The 15,935-nt window shown below is 34.9% G+C and overlaps 1 protein-coding gene across 17 annotated transcripts in view; it reads right to left on the bottom strand.

Moving 5' to 3' along the window:
• The window catches only part of KCNT2 (potassium sodium-activated channel subfamily T member 2), a 374,048-nt gene that overhangs the window by 260,163 nt on the left and 97,950 nt on the right, over positions 1-15,935 (bottom strand). For all 17 annotated transcript variants that reach the window (XR_012001790.1, XM_072759479.1, XM_072759480.1 and 14 more), the window contains 2 exons: positions 9,622-9,701; positions 7,373-7,472 (listed from right to left, as the gene is read on the bottom strand). Coding sequence is in view for 16 of the 17 variants with exons in the window: in XM_072759479.1 (XP_072615580.1) it covers positions 7,373-7,472; positions 9,622-9,701 (180 nt within the window). In the remaining variant the exon portion in view is untranslated. The remainder of the gene's footprint in view (positions 1-7,372; positions 7,473-9,621; positions 9,702-15,935) is intronic.

Genomic DNA, 15,935 nt, shown 5'->3' with positions numbered 1-15,935 from the left:
TTTTTTTTTAAAGTTTATTTATTTACTTAAATCATCTCTATATCCAGCATGGGGCTCAAACTCATGACCCTGAGATCAACAGTTGCATGGTCTTCTGACTGCCAGATAACTGAAGAAGACACATTTTAAAAAGAACTTAAAAAGATTATGTTCAGGGCATCCCTGGGTGGCTCAGTGGTTTGGTGATTGCCTTCTGCCCAGGGCATGATCCTGGAGTCCTGGAATCGAGTCCCACATCGGGTTCCCTGCACGGAGACTGCTTCTACCCCTGCCTGTGTCTCTGCCATTCTCTCTCTCTCTCTGTGTGTGTCTCTCATGAATAAATAAGTAAAATCTTTAAAAAAAAAAAAAAAAAAAGATTATGTTCATTTATTAACTGAAATTCAGATCCATTTGTGACAAGCCCCTAAAATATGCTTGAGAAAACAAATTCCATAGAACATCTTTTAAAATTAGAATACAAAGGGGAAGAGTTAAGATGGTAGAGAAGTAGGGGGACCCTGGGCTGTCCTCCTCCCTCAAACACTGCTGTATTGAGATCAGATCATTTGCAACACCCAGAAAATCCATCTGAGGACTGGGAGAGGTTGGTCACAGTTGGAGGGAGACACAACTGGTCACAGTTGGAGGGAGACAGCATGGCAAGTGCAAGGTACATGGAAGTGAACTGGATGAGAGAAAAACTGGTGCTATGGTTTTGGGAAGGGAGGGAATCCTTTCTGCGGAGAAAGGGAGGGGACGTTGAGACTGCAGCATTGGTCATACCAGAAGAAAACCTCTCCAGACCAAGGACTGGGAGCAGGGGTACTGAATGGCATAGGTTTATTGCAAACACCATGTGGAGCTCAAACTCAGGTTGTGGAAGAGCATGATGTTTGCCAGAGTGAAAGCTGTGGAGTATGTTCCTGGGGAGAAGAAGGCAGCTGGCTCCAGGAAGGGAGCACACACATGGGGTAGGGATTTCTGGGGTTGCACGGGAAGGCATTGTTCCCCTTCCTGGAGTACATTTGGAAGAGGATATATTGCCTCTCTGGGGGCAAAAGACCCTGCAGGCACCAACAAATGGCCTTTCATCGGCAGGGGACAGAGGCACATGCAGAGGATAGATAAGCTGGTCACTGACTTTCACTGTGCTACACCATAGATTCTGCACACCATGCAGGTGTGAGACATTTTCTATGACAAAAGACACCAGACACAGCAGGGCAAGTCTCTACACTGGAGGACAGGGGTGGATCTCTACCATGTCAGGTCCTTTAAGATTTGGAGTTGTTGTTTTTTTTAAAGATTGTATTTATTTATTCATGAGAGACACAGAGAGAGAGAGGCAGAGACACAGGCAGAGGGAAAAGCAGGCTCCGTGCAGGGAGCCCGAGGTGGGACTTGATTCTGGGTCTCCAGGATCACGCCCTGGGCCGAAGGCAGGCGCTAAACCACTGAGCCATCCAGGGATCCCAAGATTTGGAGTTCTGAATCCAAGCCATGTGCCAAAGATAAAATGCAGAGGAGCTATGGCCCGAAGCTCGCTGATGTCCCTCACTGCTCTGTGAGGGCTTCCTGAATAGCAGGGAGTGTGGGATCCCCTGTCTGGGACGAGAGAGTAGGGTGGCACCATTTCTCCACCCCTCCACCAACACCATGGCCCAGAGTGGTGGAAAGACATGCTTACACTAAACCTCCCCTCCATGCCTGGCAAGTGGGTATTTCCTGGGGCAGGTCTTACTCTGCGCCAGCACAGCAGGCCACTCCCCCAGAATACCACGTCGGGCAGAACCTCACATGCACCAAGTCTACTGATCATAGAGTACTTCAAAGCATCACTTGCACTTCTGCTGGAAATAGGACCAAGCTTTACTTATATTTTTACTTTTTGTTTTCCTTGGGAATGAGGTTTATAGTTTTTTGTTTGTTAGTTGTATTTTTTCTTTTCATTTCCTTTTCTCTCTCTCTTTCTCTCTCTCTCTCTCTCTCTCTCTCTCTCTCTCTCTTTTAGATCAAGGATTTTTTTTCTTTTCTTCCAGACTTATGTTAACAAACAAATCAAAGCAAATCTAGTCAAAGATCCAAAGCTTCTCCACTGCAGACAAGGAGGAACTCTGCCAAGGACTGATCAGTGGGAAAGAGCAGACAAAATGCAACAGCAGAGTGCACACAGCATTCACCAGAAACATTTCCTGAAGGACCAGGCCCTGGACAGTTTTTAATATAGCATTACTCTCAGGTGCAAGAAACACAAGCTTTCAAAACATGCAAAATACAGAAACGTAGCCAAAATGATAGAATGGAGGAATACCCCCCAAAAGAAAGGTCAAGAAGAAATCATAGCCAGGGACTTGCTTAAAATAGATATATAAAATATACCTGAACAAGAATTTAAGACAACAGTCATAACTACTAGCTGGGCTTGAAAAAAACATAGAAGACACCAGAGAAACTCTTGCTGCAGAGTTAACAAACCTAAAAACTAGTAGGCTGAAATAAAAAATGCCATAGCTAAAATAAAAAAAATAGACTGCATATCATCACAACGAGGATGGAAGAAGAAGTGGAGAGAATAAGTGATATAGAACATAAAATTATGTAAAATAATGAAGCTGAAAAGAAGAGGGAAAGAAAAATATTAGATCATGAAGGTAGACTTAGGGGACTGAGAGATTCCATTAAGTGAAGTAATATCACTATCATAGGAGTCCCAGAAGAAGAAGAGTAGAATGAAAAGGGGCAGAAGGTTTTTTTAGAAGAAGTTATACAGGAGAACTTCTCTAATATGGGGAAGGAAACAAGCATTCAAGACCAAGCAGAAATTCCCCTCAAAATCAAGAAAAACAGTTAACACTGTAACATATCATAGCAAAACTTGTAAAATACAAAAATAAAGAGAGAATTCTGAAAGCAGCTAAGGACAAAAAAGGTCCTTATTCTACAAGGAAAGACAGGTTAAGGTTAGCAACAGACCTGTCCACTGAAACTTAATAGCCTGAAGAAAGTGGCAGGAAATATTCAACATGCTAAGTGCGAAAAATATACAATCAAGAATACTTTATCCAACAAGGACATCATTCATAATAGAAGGAAAGATAAAGCGTTTCTAAGACAAGCAAAAACCTAAAAGAATTCATGAACACTAAACCAGCTCAGCAAGAAAAATTAAAGGAGATTCTTTAAGCTGGAAAGAATCCAAAAGCAACAAAGAACATAAAAGAACAGAGGCAATCTACAGGAACTGTGACTTTACAAGTAATACAATGGCACTAAAGTTATATCATTCAGTAGCTACTCTCAATGTAAATGGACTAAATGATCTAACTAAAAGGCATGGGGTATCAGAAAGGATTTTTAAAAAGACCCATCAATATGCTCCTTAAAACAGACTAATTTTAGACCCAAAGACATTTCCAGATTGGAAGTGAGGGGATGGAGAACGACTTATTATACTATGGACATCAAACCACCCTGGAGTAGCCATACTTCTATTAGACGAACTGGATTTTAAAACAAAGACTGTAATAAGAGATAAAGAAGGTCATTATATCATAATAATAGGGTCTATCCAACAAGATCTAACAACTGTAAATATTTATGTCCCCAATATGGGAGTAATCAAATTAAAAAGTCCATGAATAGCAAACTTAAAGAAACTTGTTGACAATAATACAATAATAGTAGGAGGCTTTAACACATGACTCACAGCAATGGACAGATCATCTAAGCAGAAGATTAACAAGGAAACAATGATACACTAGACCAGTTGGATTTTACAGATATATTCAGAGCATTTCATCCTAAAGCAGCAGAATATACATTCTTTTCAAGTGCACATGGGACATTCTCCAGAAGAGATCACATAGCAGGTCACAAATCAGGACTTAGCCACTACAAAAGATTGAGATCATACCATGTGTATTTTCAGACCACAATGCTATGAAACTAAAACTCAACCACAAGGAAAATTTTAGAAACACCACAAACACATGGAAGTTAAAGAGCACCCTATTAAAGAATGAATGGGTTAACCAGAAAAAAAGAAGAATTTATTTTTAAAATACATGGAAGCCAATGAAAATGAAAACATGATAGTCCAATACCTTTGGGATGCACCAAAGGCAATCCTAAGAGGGAAGTAGTAATACAGGTCTTCTTCTAAAAGCAAGAAAAGTCTCAAATATACAACCTCACCTTATCTAAAGGAGCTGGAAAAACAACAGCAAATAAAGCCTAAATCCAGCACAAGAAGGGAAATAATAAAGATTACAGCAGAAATCAATAACATAGAAATTTTAAAAAACTAGTAGAACAGATCAACAAAACGAGGAGCGGGTTCTTTGAAAAAACTGACAAAATTGATAAGCCCTGAGGCAGACTTATCCAAAAGAAAAAGAAAGGACTCAAATAAATAAAATCATGAATGAAAGAGGAGAGATCACAACCAGCACCTCAAAAATACAAACAATTATAAGAGAATATTAGGAACAATTATATGCCAACAAATTAAGCAACCCGGATGAAATGGATAAGATTCCATTTGAATGGTTGCTCTGTTAAATAATTTAGTTACCAGAAGTTAAGAGTGAATATTTATAAATGGGTAGGAACCTGGTTTAGAGTAAATAATCAAAGGGCAAAACTAAACAAACTCTTGTCTTTATCCTTCTGTGGGTTTGGTGTTTGAAATACTCTTTTGTAATATTTTACAAATAACCTAGAAATCTCCTAATAAAGAAGAGCCAAGTGATGAGGAAGCAGGAGGCAAGAAGAAATAAGGGAAAGAACAATATTCCAATTTTGTCCAGTACTAGCTATGAATTTAGACATTTCACTATAATTATTTGAATTAAATTCTCTTTTTCTATAAAATAAAGTTGATGGCTGCTGTACCCAAGTTGTAGCAACATTGAAAAAAATTAAATAATGTAGTGTATTTTTTCCTAAATATTTATCAAATCATGATGAGATAGACCAAATAAACATATAAATTAATAAAATTTAAAAAAAATAAAACCTGCCTGGAATTATCATTAATCATAAGATAGATCAAATTGGAATAAAAGGGAGCTTCTAAGGATTGACCACACTACAAACCCATGTTCTGCAACACACTACTGGAAATCCTAGCTTCAGCAATCACACAACAAAAAAGAAATAAAATGTATCCAAATCACAAGGAAGAAGTCAAATTTTTATTCATCACAGACAACCTGATACTCTATGTAGAAAACCCAAAAGACTCCAACAGAAAATTTCTAGTACTAATACAGAATTTGGCAAAGTCACAGGATATAAAATCAACACAGAAGTCTGTTGCATTTCTATATGCCTGTAATGAAGCAGCAGAAAAAGAAACCAAGGAATCAACTCATTTACAATTGAACCAAAAACCATTAAGATACAAGGAACAAACCTAACCAAAGAGGGAAAAGATCTATTTTCTGAAAAATATAGAACACTTATGAAAGAAATTGAGGAAGACACCAAGAAATGGAAAAATATTCTATGTTCATAGATGGAAGAACAAATATTTTTTAAATGTCTATGCTATCCAAAGCAATTTACACATTCAGAAATTCCTATGAAAATAACACCATCATTTTTCACAGAGCTAGAACAAATAATTCTAAAACTGTATGGAACCAGAAAAGACCCCAAACAGCCAAAGTAATGTTGAAAAAGGAAATCAAATCTGAAGGCATCACATTTCCAGACTTCAAGACATATTACAAAGCTATGATCATCAAGACAGTATGGTACTTGCACAAAATCAGACACATAGATCAATGAAACAGAATAAAGAACCCAGAAATGAATCCACAAGTATATGGTCAACTAATCTTTGACAAAGCAGGAAAAACTATCGGGGCGGGGGCAGGGAGGGGTGAGGAGAGGAAACAGTTTCTTCAACAAATGGTATTGGGAAAAAGGGAAAGCCACATGCAGAAGAATAAAACCGGACACTTTCTTACACCATACACAAAAATAGACTCAAAATGCATGAAAAAACCTAAATGTGAGACAGGAATCCATCCAAATCCTAGAGGAGAATACAACCAGCAATTTCTTTGATGTTGGCCACAGCAACTTTTTACTAGATTCATCTCTTAAAGGCAAGGGAAACAAAGGCAAAAATCAACTATCAGGATTTCATCAAGATAAAAAGCTTCTGTACAGCAAAAAGGCAACTTATGGAATGGAGAAAATATTTTCAAATAACGTATCAGATAAAGGGCTAGCTTCCAAAATCTATAAAGAACTCATCAAACTCAACACCCAAAAAATATAAAATCCAGTTACAAAAAGGGCAGAAGACATGAACAGACATTTCTCCAAAGACATACAAATGCCTAACAAACATACAAAAAAAAATGCTCATCACTCATCACCAGGGAAATACAAACCAAAACTACAAAGAGATACCACATCACACTGGTCAGAATGGCTAAAATGAACAACTCAGGAGACAATGATGTTGGCAAGGATGAAGAGAAAGGGGAACTCTCTTGCACTGTTGGTGGGAATGCAAGCTGGTGCAGCCACTCTGGAGAACAGTATGGAGGTTCCTCACCCCAATGTTTATAGCAGCACTATCCACAGTGACCAAAATATGGAAAGAGCTCAAATTTCCATTGACTGATAAACATAAATTGGAAGTGGTGTACACACACACACAAACACACATACACACAGAGGGATACTACATATTTATCAAAAAGAATAAAATCTTGCCATTTGCAATGATGTGGATGGACCTAGAGTTATTATGCTAAGTAAAATAAGTCAGTCAGGGAAAAACTCATACGTGGAATTCGAGAAACAAAACAGATGAACATTGGTGAAGGGAAGGAAAAATAAAATAAGATAAAAACAGAGAGAGAGGGGCACCTGGGTAGCTCAGTATGTTAAGTATCTGAATCTTGATTTCAGGTCATTATCTCATGATCCTGAGATCAGGCTCTGTGCTCAGCATGGAGCCTGCTTGGGAATATCTCTCGCAATCTCCCTATGCTCCTTCCATGCTCTCTCTCTCTCTCTCTCTCTCTCTCTCTGTAAATAGATAAATGAAATCTTTAAAAAACAAAAACAGAGAAAGGCAAATCATAAAAGCCTCAAGTATAACAAACAAACAGGGTAGCTGGAGGGGAGGTGGGCTGGGGAATGGAGTAAATGGGCAATGGGCATTAAGGAGGGCACTTATAAGGAGCACTGTGTGTTGTATCAAGTGATGAATCATTAAACTACACCTCTGAAACTAATACTACACTATATGTGAACTAACTTGAATTTAAATGAAATACTGAAAGAAAAATGAAATAAAATAAAATTATAATACAATTCAAATAATCAAAAGAATATTGTTGAAATTCAGACAAAGACACCTTACCATTCATTTCCTTGTGAAGGGTTTTCTAGTAGCACTCGGATTATGTATAATAAGCAGCTTAATAATTTGAGAGAAAAATTGAATAGACGAATTCTTAGACCTTTAAACAAACAACAAAAATTTAATTTTTATTTGAACTTAGTTCATGAAAGGCCAAAAAATTGTCAAAAATAACAACTTTAAGTACAGAATTTAAATTGTATATGGAAACCACAATACCAAAATTGTCTAAACTCTTAAATTTTAGGTAGCTGAATTTTAATTAGCTAAATATTGAAACAAAAAGGGCCATTGACAGATCATATGCACTGAGAAGGGCAGCAAATATTATATTTAAAAATAAATCTAGATTTCAGAATTCAGAAGCTACAAAAATCATGTCCAATCAAGATTGGTTCAAATATGTTTAGAAATGCAAGCAATTTTTATATCCATGAATTTTGGAATAAATTTTAGCTAGCTAGAAAATCTAGCCACTTACAAATTCACCAGATAGTTTATAAATCTTTTACTTTCAGAACACCTTGTAGATTTGATTATAGAACAATTATAATCATGTATATAATTATATATATACACTCAATTAGTAATTACATAATTGTAGCAGAATCATAATGACATTTGCTGGAATGTACATGCATACACACACACTTTTTAGTTCAACCAGTTGAAACTTACTTTTTACTTAAGGTTGAATACCAATGAAATCTTAGCTTTTGGGGGATATTAAGACTGCCATGTATATATCTATAAAACTGTGTAGATCACAGTTATGCAGCCTATAATACTGGATGATGAAGAAGGGCAATTAACATTAAGCAAAATATGCCTAAAGTCTGATTAATAGAAGCATTACCTTTCCTGTAATTATCAGGTGGTATCTGATTCATGCATTATGAATAAAATTTTAAGAAAGTTCTTCTTATTATTTAATAAAATCTGGAAACAAAATGTCATTCTTTTTTACTCTGCTATCTATGAGTGTACTTGAGGTAACATTTCTTAACAGTAAAAGGTTAATGCTTATTAATTGTGTAATTTCTCCTAAGCTTCCCTATTAAAATGGTAGGTACATTTTATAAGTTAGCTTCTTTATAAAATCTTTTAAACTGTTAATGAAATTGCCCTGGTTTTTTAAAACTGGTCTCCTCAAATGACTTTAATCAAAGTTGGCTGCTGGTGAAGTTTTCAAATAATGCATCTATCTTTTCTAGAAAGATGGCATTGTTAATATTAAAATCCTGGAAACTTTCTGTTCAGATGATGTGGCCCCTTTAGGTAACACTTCTTGGTGGAACTTCCTTGGAAATTCTAAACTGGGTTGGAGAGGCATTACCTATTATTGGCCTTAACTCTGCAGCTAACTTGCCATTAAGAATCTCTAACCAATGTGCCTTGCATACTGAAACAGTTCCTATAGTCAGAATTTGAAAGATTTACCACAACTCAGACTTTTCTCTTTGAACCCTATAGAGACACAACTTAATCTAGACCATCTCAAAAAGATTCCAGGGTCAAAATTCAAAAAGAACAAAGTCAACGCCAATCTAATATAGACCTTTTCATTATCTGATGACATTTTAAGCAATAATCCTATGGAAAACTGCATATTGACTTATTATATATGGCTTTTTAAAAATATGTGGTATTATAGGAAGGTGACAAATATCACTGACCTTGAATGATCTTAGGTCAGTGACTATGCCGATTTCATGTCTTCTTGAAGTTGCAATGTCTCCCAAATTTATCTGATGATAAGAATCAGTGAGTGTGAAACTCTGAGCTGAACCCTACACTTTCTGACTCAAAATCTGCAGAGAAGGATGCTAGTAACTGTACATTTCAGAAACCCCTGGATGTTTCTTGCTATCAAGTATGATTGGGAAATATTAAACTCTTCCTCAATAAATCATATAATTATTTCTCTTTGGTCAGAGACTTCTCAGTGTCCATCACAGTTAAAATAAGGAGACTCTACATTTAAATTATTTTCCTCAGTGTCTCCATTATTCCAGATGGTCCTCTCACAAGTCTGCTTATTGATGTGGGATTTGGGGAATCACAGGTATTCAAAAACCCTAAAACCACCACATGTAACATCTATAGCTTTCTAAACATTTACTGCCTGGCAGACAAGATTATCATATTTATTCTACATAAAAGATATTTTGCAAAAGAATTACACAGCTCAATTTTTTTAGGCAAGTATGTATAAACATATAGCCAGGAGAATAAAATGAATGACTTACTTGATCTCTGGTTTTTGATAAAAAATAACTTTAGTCTCTCTTTAAATGTGTTTTCATTCATATAGAATTCAACTTGTACCCTGCAAGCAAAAGACAAAAAAATAATTAATCTAAAGATGAATACATAAGATAATTTTATTTAATGCATTAGATACTTTGAGAGAATCTCCACTATAGAAAATGAAAAGTGAGTAAAATACTGAATTTTTTGGATAGAAGCAATCAGTTACTTTCTAATTCTAAACAGAATAAATTCATATATCATATATATTTAATTCTATTATCTATATTAGCAGATATAATGAGTGGTACGAATAATTCAAAACAGCAATAATATGTGTCTTTGGAATAATTTTGAATCAATGTTTTCCCAAGTTTTTCCCCTGTCATTAGAATCAATTGGATACCTGAAGAATGCAGTTTGAATACCACCACCGGATGTGCTGCATCAGAATCTTAAGGGACCAGACCCATGGGGAGCTTAGGTGGCTTTGTCAAGCCTCTGCCTTCAGTTCAGATCATGACCCCAGAGTTCTGGGGTCAAAGCCCAATGTCAGACTCTCTGCTTGGGGACCCTGCTTCTCCCTCTCCCTCTGCCTGCCACTCTACCTGCTTGTGTATGCATGTGCTCTCTCTCCGTCAAATGAATAAATAAATTTTTTAAAAGGCAAAAAAAAGACCAGGCATAAAAATCTATTTTTAAAAAGCCTTTCCCTTCAACCTGAGCCTATCTGAGACAACACATTATGGGACACTTTACCTTTATATTTATTTAGGCTCATATTAAAATATACATATATCAACAAAGGAGTAATAATAACAAGTCAAATGTTAAAATCAACATAGATAGGTTATAAACCAGAAAAAAACAATTAAGGAACTGAATATTATGTATATTCAATCTACAATACAATAATACCAAGTCTAAAAATTAGTAGCATGCAAATTAATAAATACTTTTGCTTTCTCCCTAAATTCCAGCAAACTTCTAACATGTGATGATGTAATTAATATTTTCAAAATACTGAATGAAAAGAAATATTATGTTCATGATGATTTGTTAGTAATCATCACTCGAAACTTTATTTTTTTATTTGAAATGTTAATTAAATGAGCTAAATACATTTATGTTATGGTTCCAAAACAGCTAAGAAAGTATTGTAATGTTTATACAAACAACAGACTTAATTCCATTTCTCCTAATACCACAAAATTTTGAAGATGTAATCTTTATAAACTAGAAACTTTATTTTGTAACTGGTATTTTGTAACTCTTAATTCCTGTCACCTATTTTGCAGCCCCCAACCGTCATCCCCTCTGGCAACCAAAATTTTGTTCTCTGTATCTGAGTTTTGTTCCATTTTCTTTTTCAGATTACACATATAAGTGAAATTCTAGGGGTTTTTTTTTAAGGTTTTGTTCATTTATTTATGAGAGACACACACAGAGTCAGAAACATAGGCAGAGAGAGAAGCAGGCTCCCTGCGGGGAGCCCAATGCCCGACTCAATCCCAGGGCCCCAGGAACAAAACCTGAGCCAAAGGCAGAGGCTCAACTACTGAGCCATCCCTGGGATTCTAGTTTTAAAATAAGTCATGGATATGTAATGTACAGCAGGGTGACTATACTCAATAATATTGTATTGCAAATGTGAAAGTTGATAGGACAGTAAGTCTTAGAAGTTTTCATTACAAGAAAAGAAAATTTTTAAGTCTATAGGGTAATAAATGGAAACTAGATTTATTGTGGTGATCATTTCACAATGCATACAAAATTTCAAATCATTATGTTTACACCTGAAACTAATATAATGTTGTATGTCAATTATACTTTAATTTAAAAATTGCAGTATCATCTAGTAGAACACTTACATATGCTTGCCTTTGTGAATGCAAACATTCATACACACATACATAAATTTACACACACGCTACAAAAGCACATGCACATACATAGAGACAAAGAACTCGAGCAGTATCTTAGAAATCTACTGTTAAGTCTGTTTCCCTTGACTTTGACTGAAACAGTAGTTCATTTTAAAGTAAATGTACTACTGATATCAAGCTAGACTATTTCAAATTCACTATGGATACAAAAGCAAATCTGAAAAGACATATGGCTATTATGCAAGTAACTCAGCAAAAGGCAGTACAGATTTACTCTAGAGTTATCAAATTTATAAGACTATAAGTCCATTCTTCAGATAATATCTAAAGTTCAGTACTGGGTATACAACAGAAGTTTAACTAAAATTAGGTCATTCAAAGCCTTATGCAAAATAACAAGGGATTTGGAAAGCTTCTCATAGGAGGACAAGTTTAAAGAACTGGAAATATTTAGCCTAAATATGAAGAGTTGGCAGTAACAGAATGGCTGTTTTTAAATATTGAAGTGGCCATCATTATTGAAATGAGATGACTCACAATATGATGCTCTATTGCATAGGATTAATCATAGAGAAATGGGAGAATTAGGAATGAGATTACCCAATTTTAAAATGGCCATCATTGTGAAGTGAAGAGCTCTCCAATATATAAATGTACCAAAGACTGGATAACAGCTTATAATGCCATGACTGTTTTTTTCCTGAGGTAAAGACAATTTTGCATGAGATAAATTCTCTCATTAAATGACTTCCATATTCCCTTCTCATTATAATATTATGTGAAGTAAAACTATTAATTAATCTAGTAATCTCTCTGAGTCAACATGAATACCAAGGAACACAAGGCACTAAAGTGTAAGTTTATACCAAGGATTTTTAAAAGCTAAAGCTAACACACAAACAAAGCAAAACACTTCTGGATCCATGTCACCTCTCAGGTACAGAAAAATGACCTTTAAGGTAACTACTCATGATATTTAGTAGAGCTTTCTTTTATTTTTTTAATAATTACTCTTCCCAGAATCAAAGCCAGTTATAACGTATTATTCTTGGAGGACCTTCCTAGCACCATACAGTTCTCTTATACTCAGGGACTTAATACAGAGTTTAGTGTTTATCCTTCTTAATTTTCCCAAGATTTTAATTCATTTTAAATATTCTCTTTGTATTTCTTTTTCCAGATTTAAACGTGCTTTCCCTGTTTTCCTTCTCTCCATCCATCTTTCGTTCCTTCCACTCTTCTGAATGCTCTCCTCCTATTTAACTTTGTCTGAATTTACCTCCATCCATCAACTTAATGCACTCTTTCTGGATTTTCCTGCAGAACCCTACCGTTTTAGACACATTTACCCTAACGTAATAGTGGAATTATAATTGTATTTAATAAAAAATAATAATAAAATGGAATTGCAATTACTAGGTGGTATCTACTCCTACTGATGTTTTTATGGTTTAATATTAGCTTTATATTGGTCAAAAATGTTTTATTGTTTGATTTGCATAGACCTTACATATTCTTTGTGACATTTCTGGATATTTTATAATTTTGGTTGCTATTTTTTTTTTTGGTTGCTATTTTTAAAGTGTTTTGTTCTAACCTTTAACTTTCAGTTTTGGTATTGTAAATGGCTACTATGTTGAATTCTTTCATATGCCGTAATTTTTTTCTTCAGGGTTATTCCTTAGGTTTTCTAGTCAAGTATTCAGGTCATCTAAAAATCTCCAGTATTTTTATTTACATTTAATTGTTATTATGTTAACTAGTACTTATTGAAGAAAAATTATCAACTGTGGTATGCATTCTCAGAAGGCCTCTTAGCAGTAATTAGTCCATTGACCCTCGGACTGCAAAAAATATTTATATCTTACTAAAAATCATATCAAGAGTGGATGAATAGTGATTCATCTTGAGTTAATCAAACTGATGGTACCTGTTGGAGATTTTTTTTTGACATTGATTTGGTGAATTGTTTAAACAGTTTTTGTATTATGCAATTATTTTTTTCCATTCCAGACTAGTTTTGGTAGCAAATTATTTAGGTAATTTACTGATGGATTCATTTTCTTATATTTTTAGGAGTTTTTCTTCTGTAGTCATAACTAAGATTGATGTGCTATCATCTTTAAGTCTATTATCTTTAAATATGAATTAAAAAACACATGAATTGAAAAACTCTCCAAATTTTTCTAAAGACTTTAACAATTTTGATTACCACAAAAATGTTTACTGTTAACCATTATCAATTTGCCTTAATATTGACTTTAATTTGTTACTTTTCTTTTTTCTTTTCCTTCTGTTGCTCTGGTTACTTGAATTTATTATAAGAATCATGCAAGATCTTATTAAAAGCCAATTTCCTTGTTTCATTCTTAAAATTCTTCTTTACTAACTCAAAGATAGGCCTCACCATTTTAAGCACACAAAAAATAATTCTGAACCAGGCTGTCCACACACTGTTCTTTCACTTTTATCAAGTGCTAATAACGCCTTGGGCTCTGTAAGATGCCAAATCTTTGGCATCTCTCTTTGGAACGTGTAGTAGATGACTACCAAAGTAAGATTCTTCCTCTATTTCTATTTGGTGCCATCCCATCCTGACTCACTGTGATTCTGCAGTATCAGTCACAGAGTCCATGCACAAGCTTTTATGACTATATTCATCTCAAACAAGGTAAAACCTATCTGGACTTTCTGGTCTCAACAGACAGGTTTAGTGGACAAACGTTAGTCTCTCTATGTATTTGTTGGTGGGTGTTTTTCTTTGGAAAATCTACATTTGGCTGTCAAGTTAATGGACACAGCTCCATTGCAACTCCCATGTCTAAGAAATTTTCACCTGGCATCATTTTTGTGCTTTTAAGTTGATGATCCCTTCTAACTCTATGTTTAGTGCTCTGACTCCAAAAAATAAGGAAAAAAGTAAAATCTCTCTGTATACTACTGCTAGGTTTCTCTCACTCTGTTCTCACCACTACTAAAACTTAAAATGGGGTTTATATTTATGAGAATTACACATTTCCAAAGGTACAACATTACTATAAATGTACCCTTATTTTTTCTAAAGCCACTGCTATGTATTGATCTATGTCCCCTAAAAAAATAGTTTGAAGTCCTAATCTCAGTACTTCATAATGTGACCTTCTCTGGGAATGAATCATTGTACATAATTAGTTAAATTAAGATGAGGAGATACTGGAGTAGGATGGTCCTTACTCCAATACCACTGGTGTCTTATTAGAGGAAAATCTGGACACTGACAAAGAAGAAAGATGGCCATATGAAGACAGAAACAGAGACTGGAGTTTTATGGCCACAAGCACAGGAACACCTAGGGCTACCAGAGGCTGAAAAGGCAAGCAAGGATTCTTCTTTAGAGACTTAAGAGAGAGCATAGTATTACCAACAACTTGATTTCAAACTTCAGTGAATCCAGAGCTTGGAGTTAAGAAGCCTCTGTTGTTTTTAGGCACTTAGCTTCTGGTTCTTTGTTATGGCAATACTTCGAAAGTAATCCAATAGTATTCTATGGTGGCAACAGTAGCATTTCTCAGTTATATGAATTAAATCCATAGTGAGATGAATGAGCCTATAGATGAGACAAGGGCCAGGACTGTATTTTGTTTTGTTCATGATTGTATCTTTAGCATGTCACATATTACTTGGGACCTATTAGGCATTAACCATGACCAATTGAAGGCCAGAATGGTAGGGTGGTCCCAGTTCTTTCTTTGGAACAAATCTTAAGGACTCTGAGTGGATAGTCAGTAGGAAGATTAAAAAAAAAAAAATCTTCTTTCCTTCCTTAGATTAAAACTATTTGATGATGCAAAACATGGGTTTGTAGTGTGGTCAATCCTTAGAAGCTCCCTTTTATTCCAATTTGATCTATCTTATGATTAATGATAATTCCAGGCAGATTTTATTTTTTTTTCAATTTTATTAATTTATATGTTTATTTGGTCTATCTCATCATGATTTTATAAATATTTAGGAAAAAATACACTACATTATTTAATTTTTTTCAATGTTGCTATGACTTGGGTACAGCAGCCATCAACTTTATTTTATAGAAAAAGAGAATTTAATTCAAATAATTATAGTGAAATGTCTAAATTCATAGCTAGTACTGGACAAAATTGGAATATTGTTCTTTCCCTTATTTCTTCTTGCCTCCTGCTTCCTCATCACTTGGCTCTTCTTTATTAGGAGATTTCTAGGTTATTTGTAAAATATTACAAAAGAGTATTTCAAACACCAAACCCACAGAAGGATAAAGACAAGAGTTTGTTTAGTTTTGCCCTTTGATTATTTACTCTAAACCAGGTTCCAACCCATTTATAAATATTCACTCTTAACTTCTGGTAACTAAATTATTTAACAGAGCAACCATTCAAATGGAATCTTGTTAAAAACATAAACACACTACA

This window comes from Vulpes vulpes, chromosome 5, assembly GCF_048418805.1.
Source record: "Vulpes vulpes isolate BD-2025 chromosome 5, VulVul3, whole genome shotgun sequence".
Classification (NCBI taxonomy): Eukaryota; Metazoa; Chordata; class Mammalia; order Carnivora; family Canidae; genus Vulpes; species Vulpes vulpes.
The sequence above is the reverse complement of the archived record's forward strand: the minus strand, read 5'-3'. Positions and strand labels throughout refer to the sequence as shown.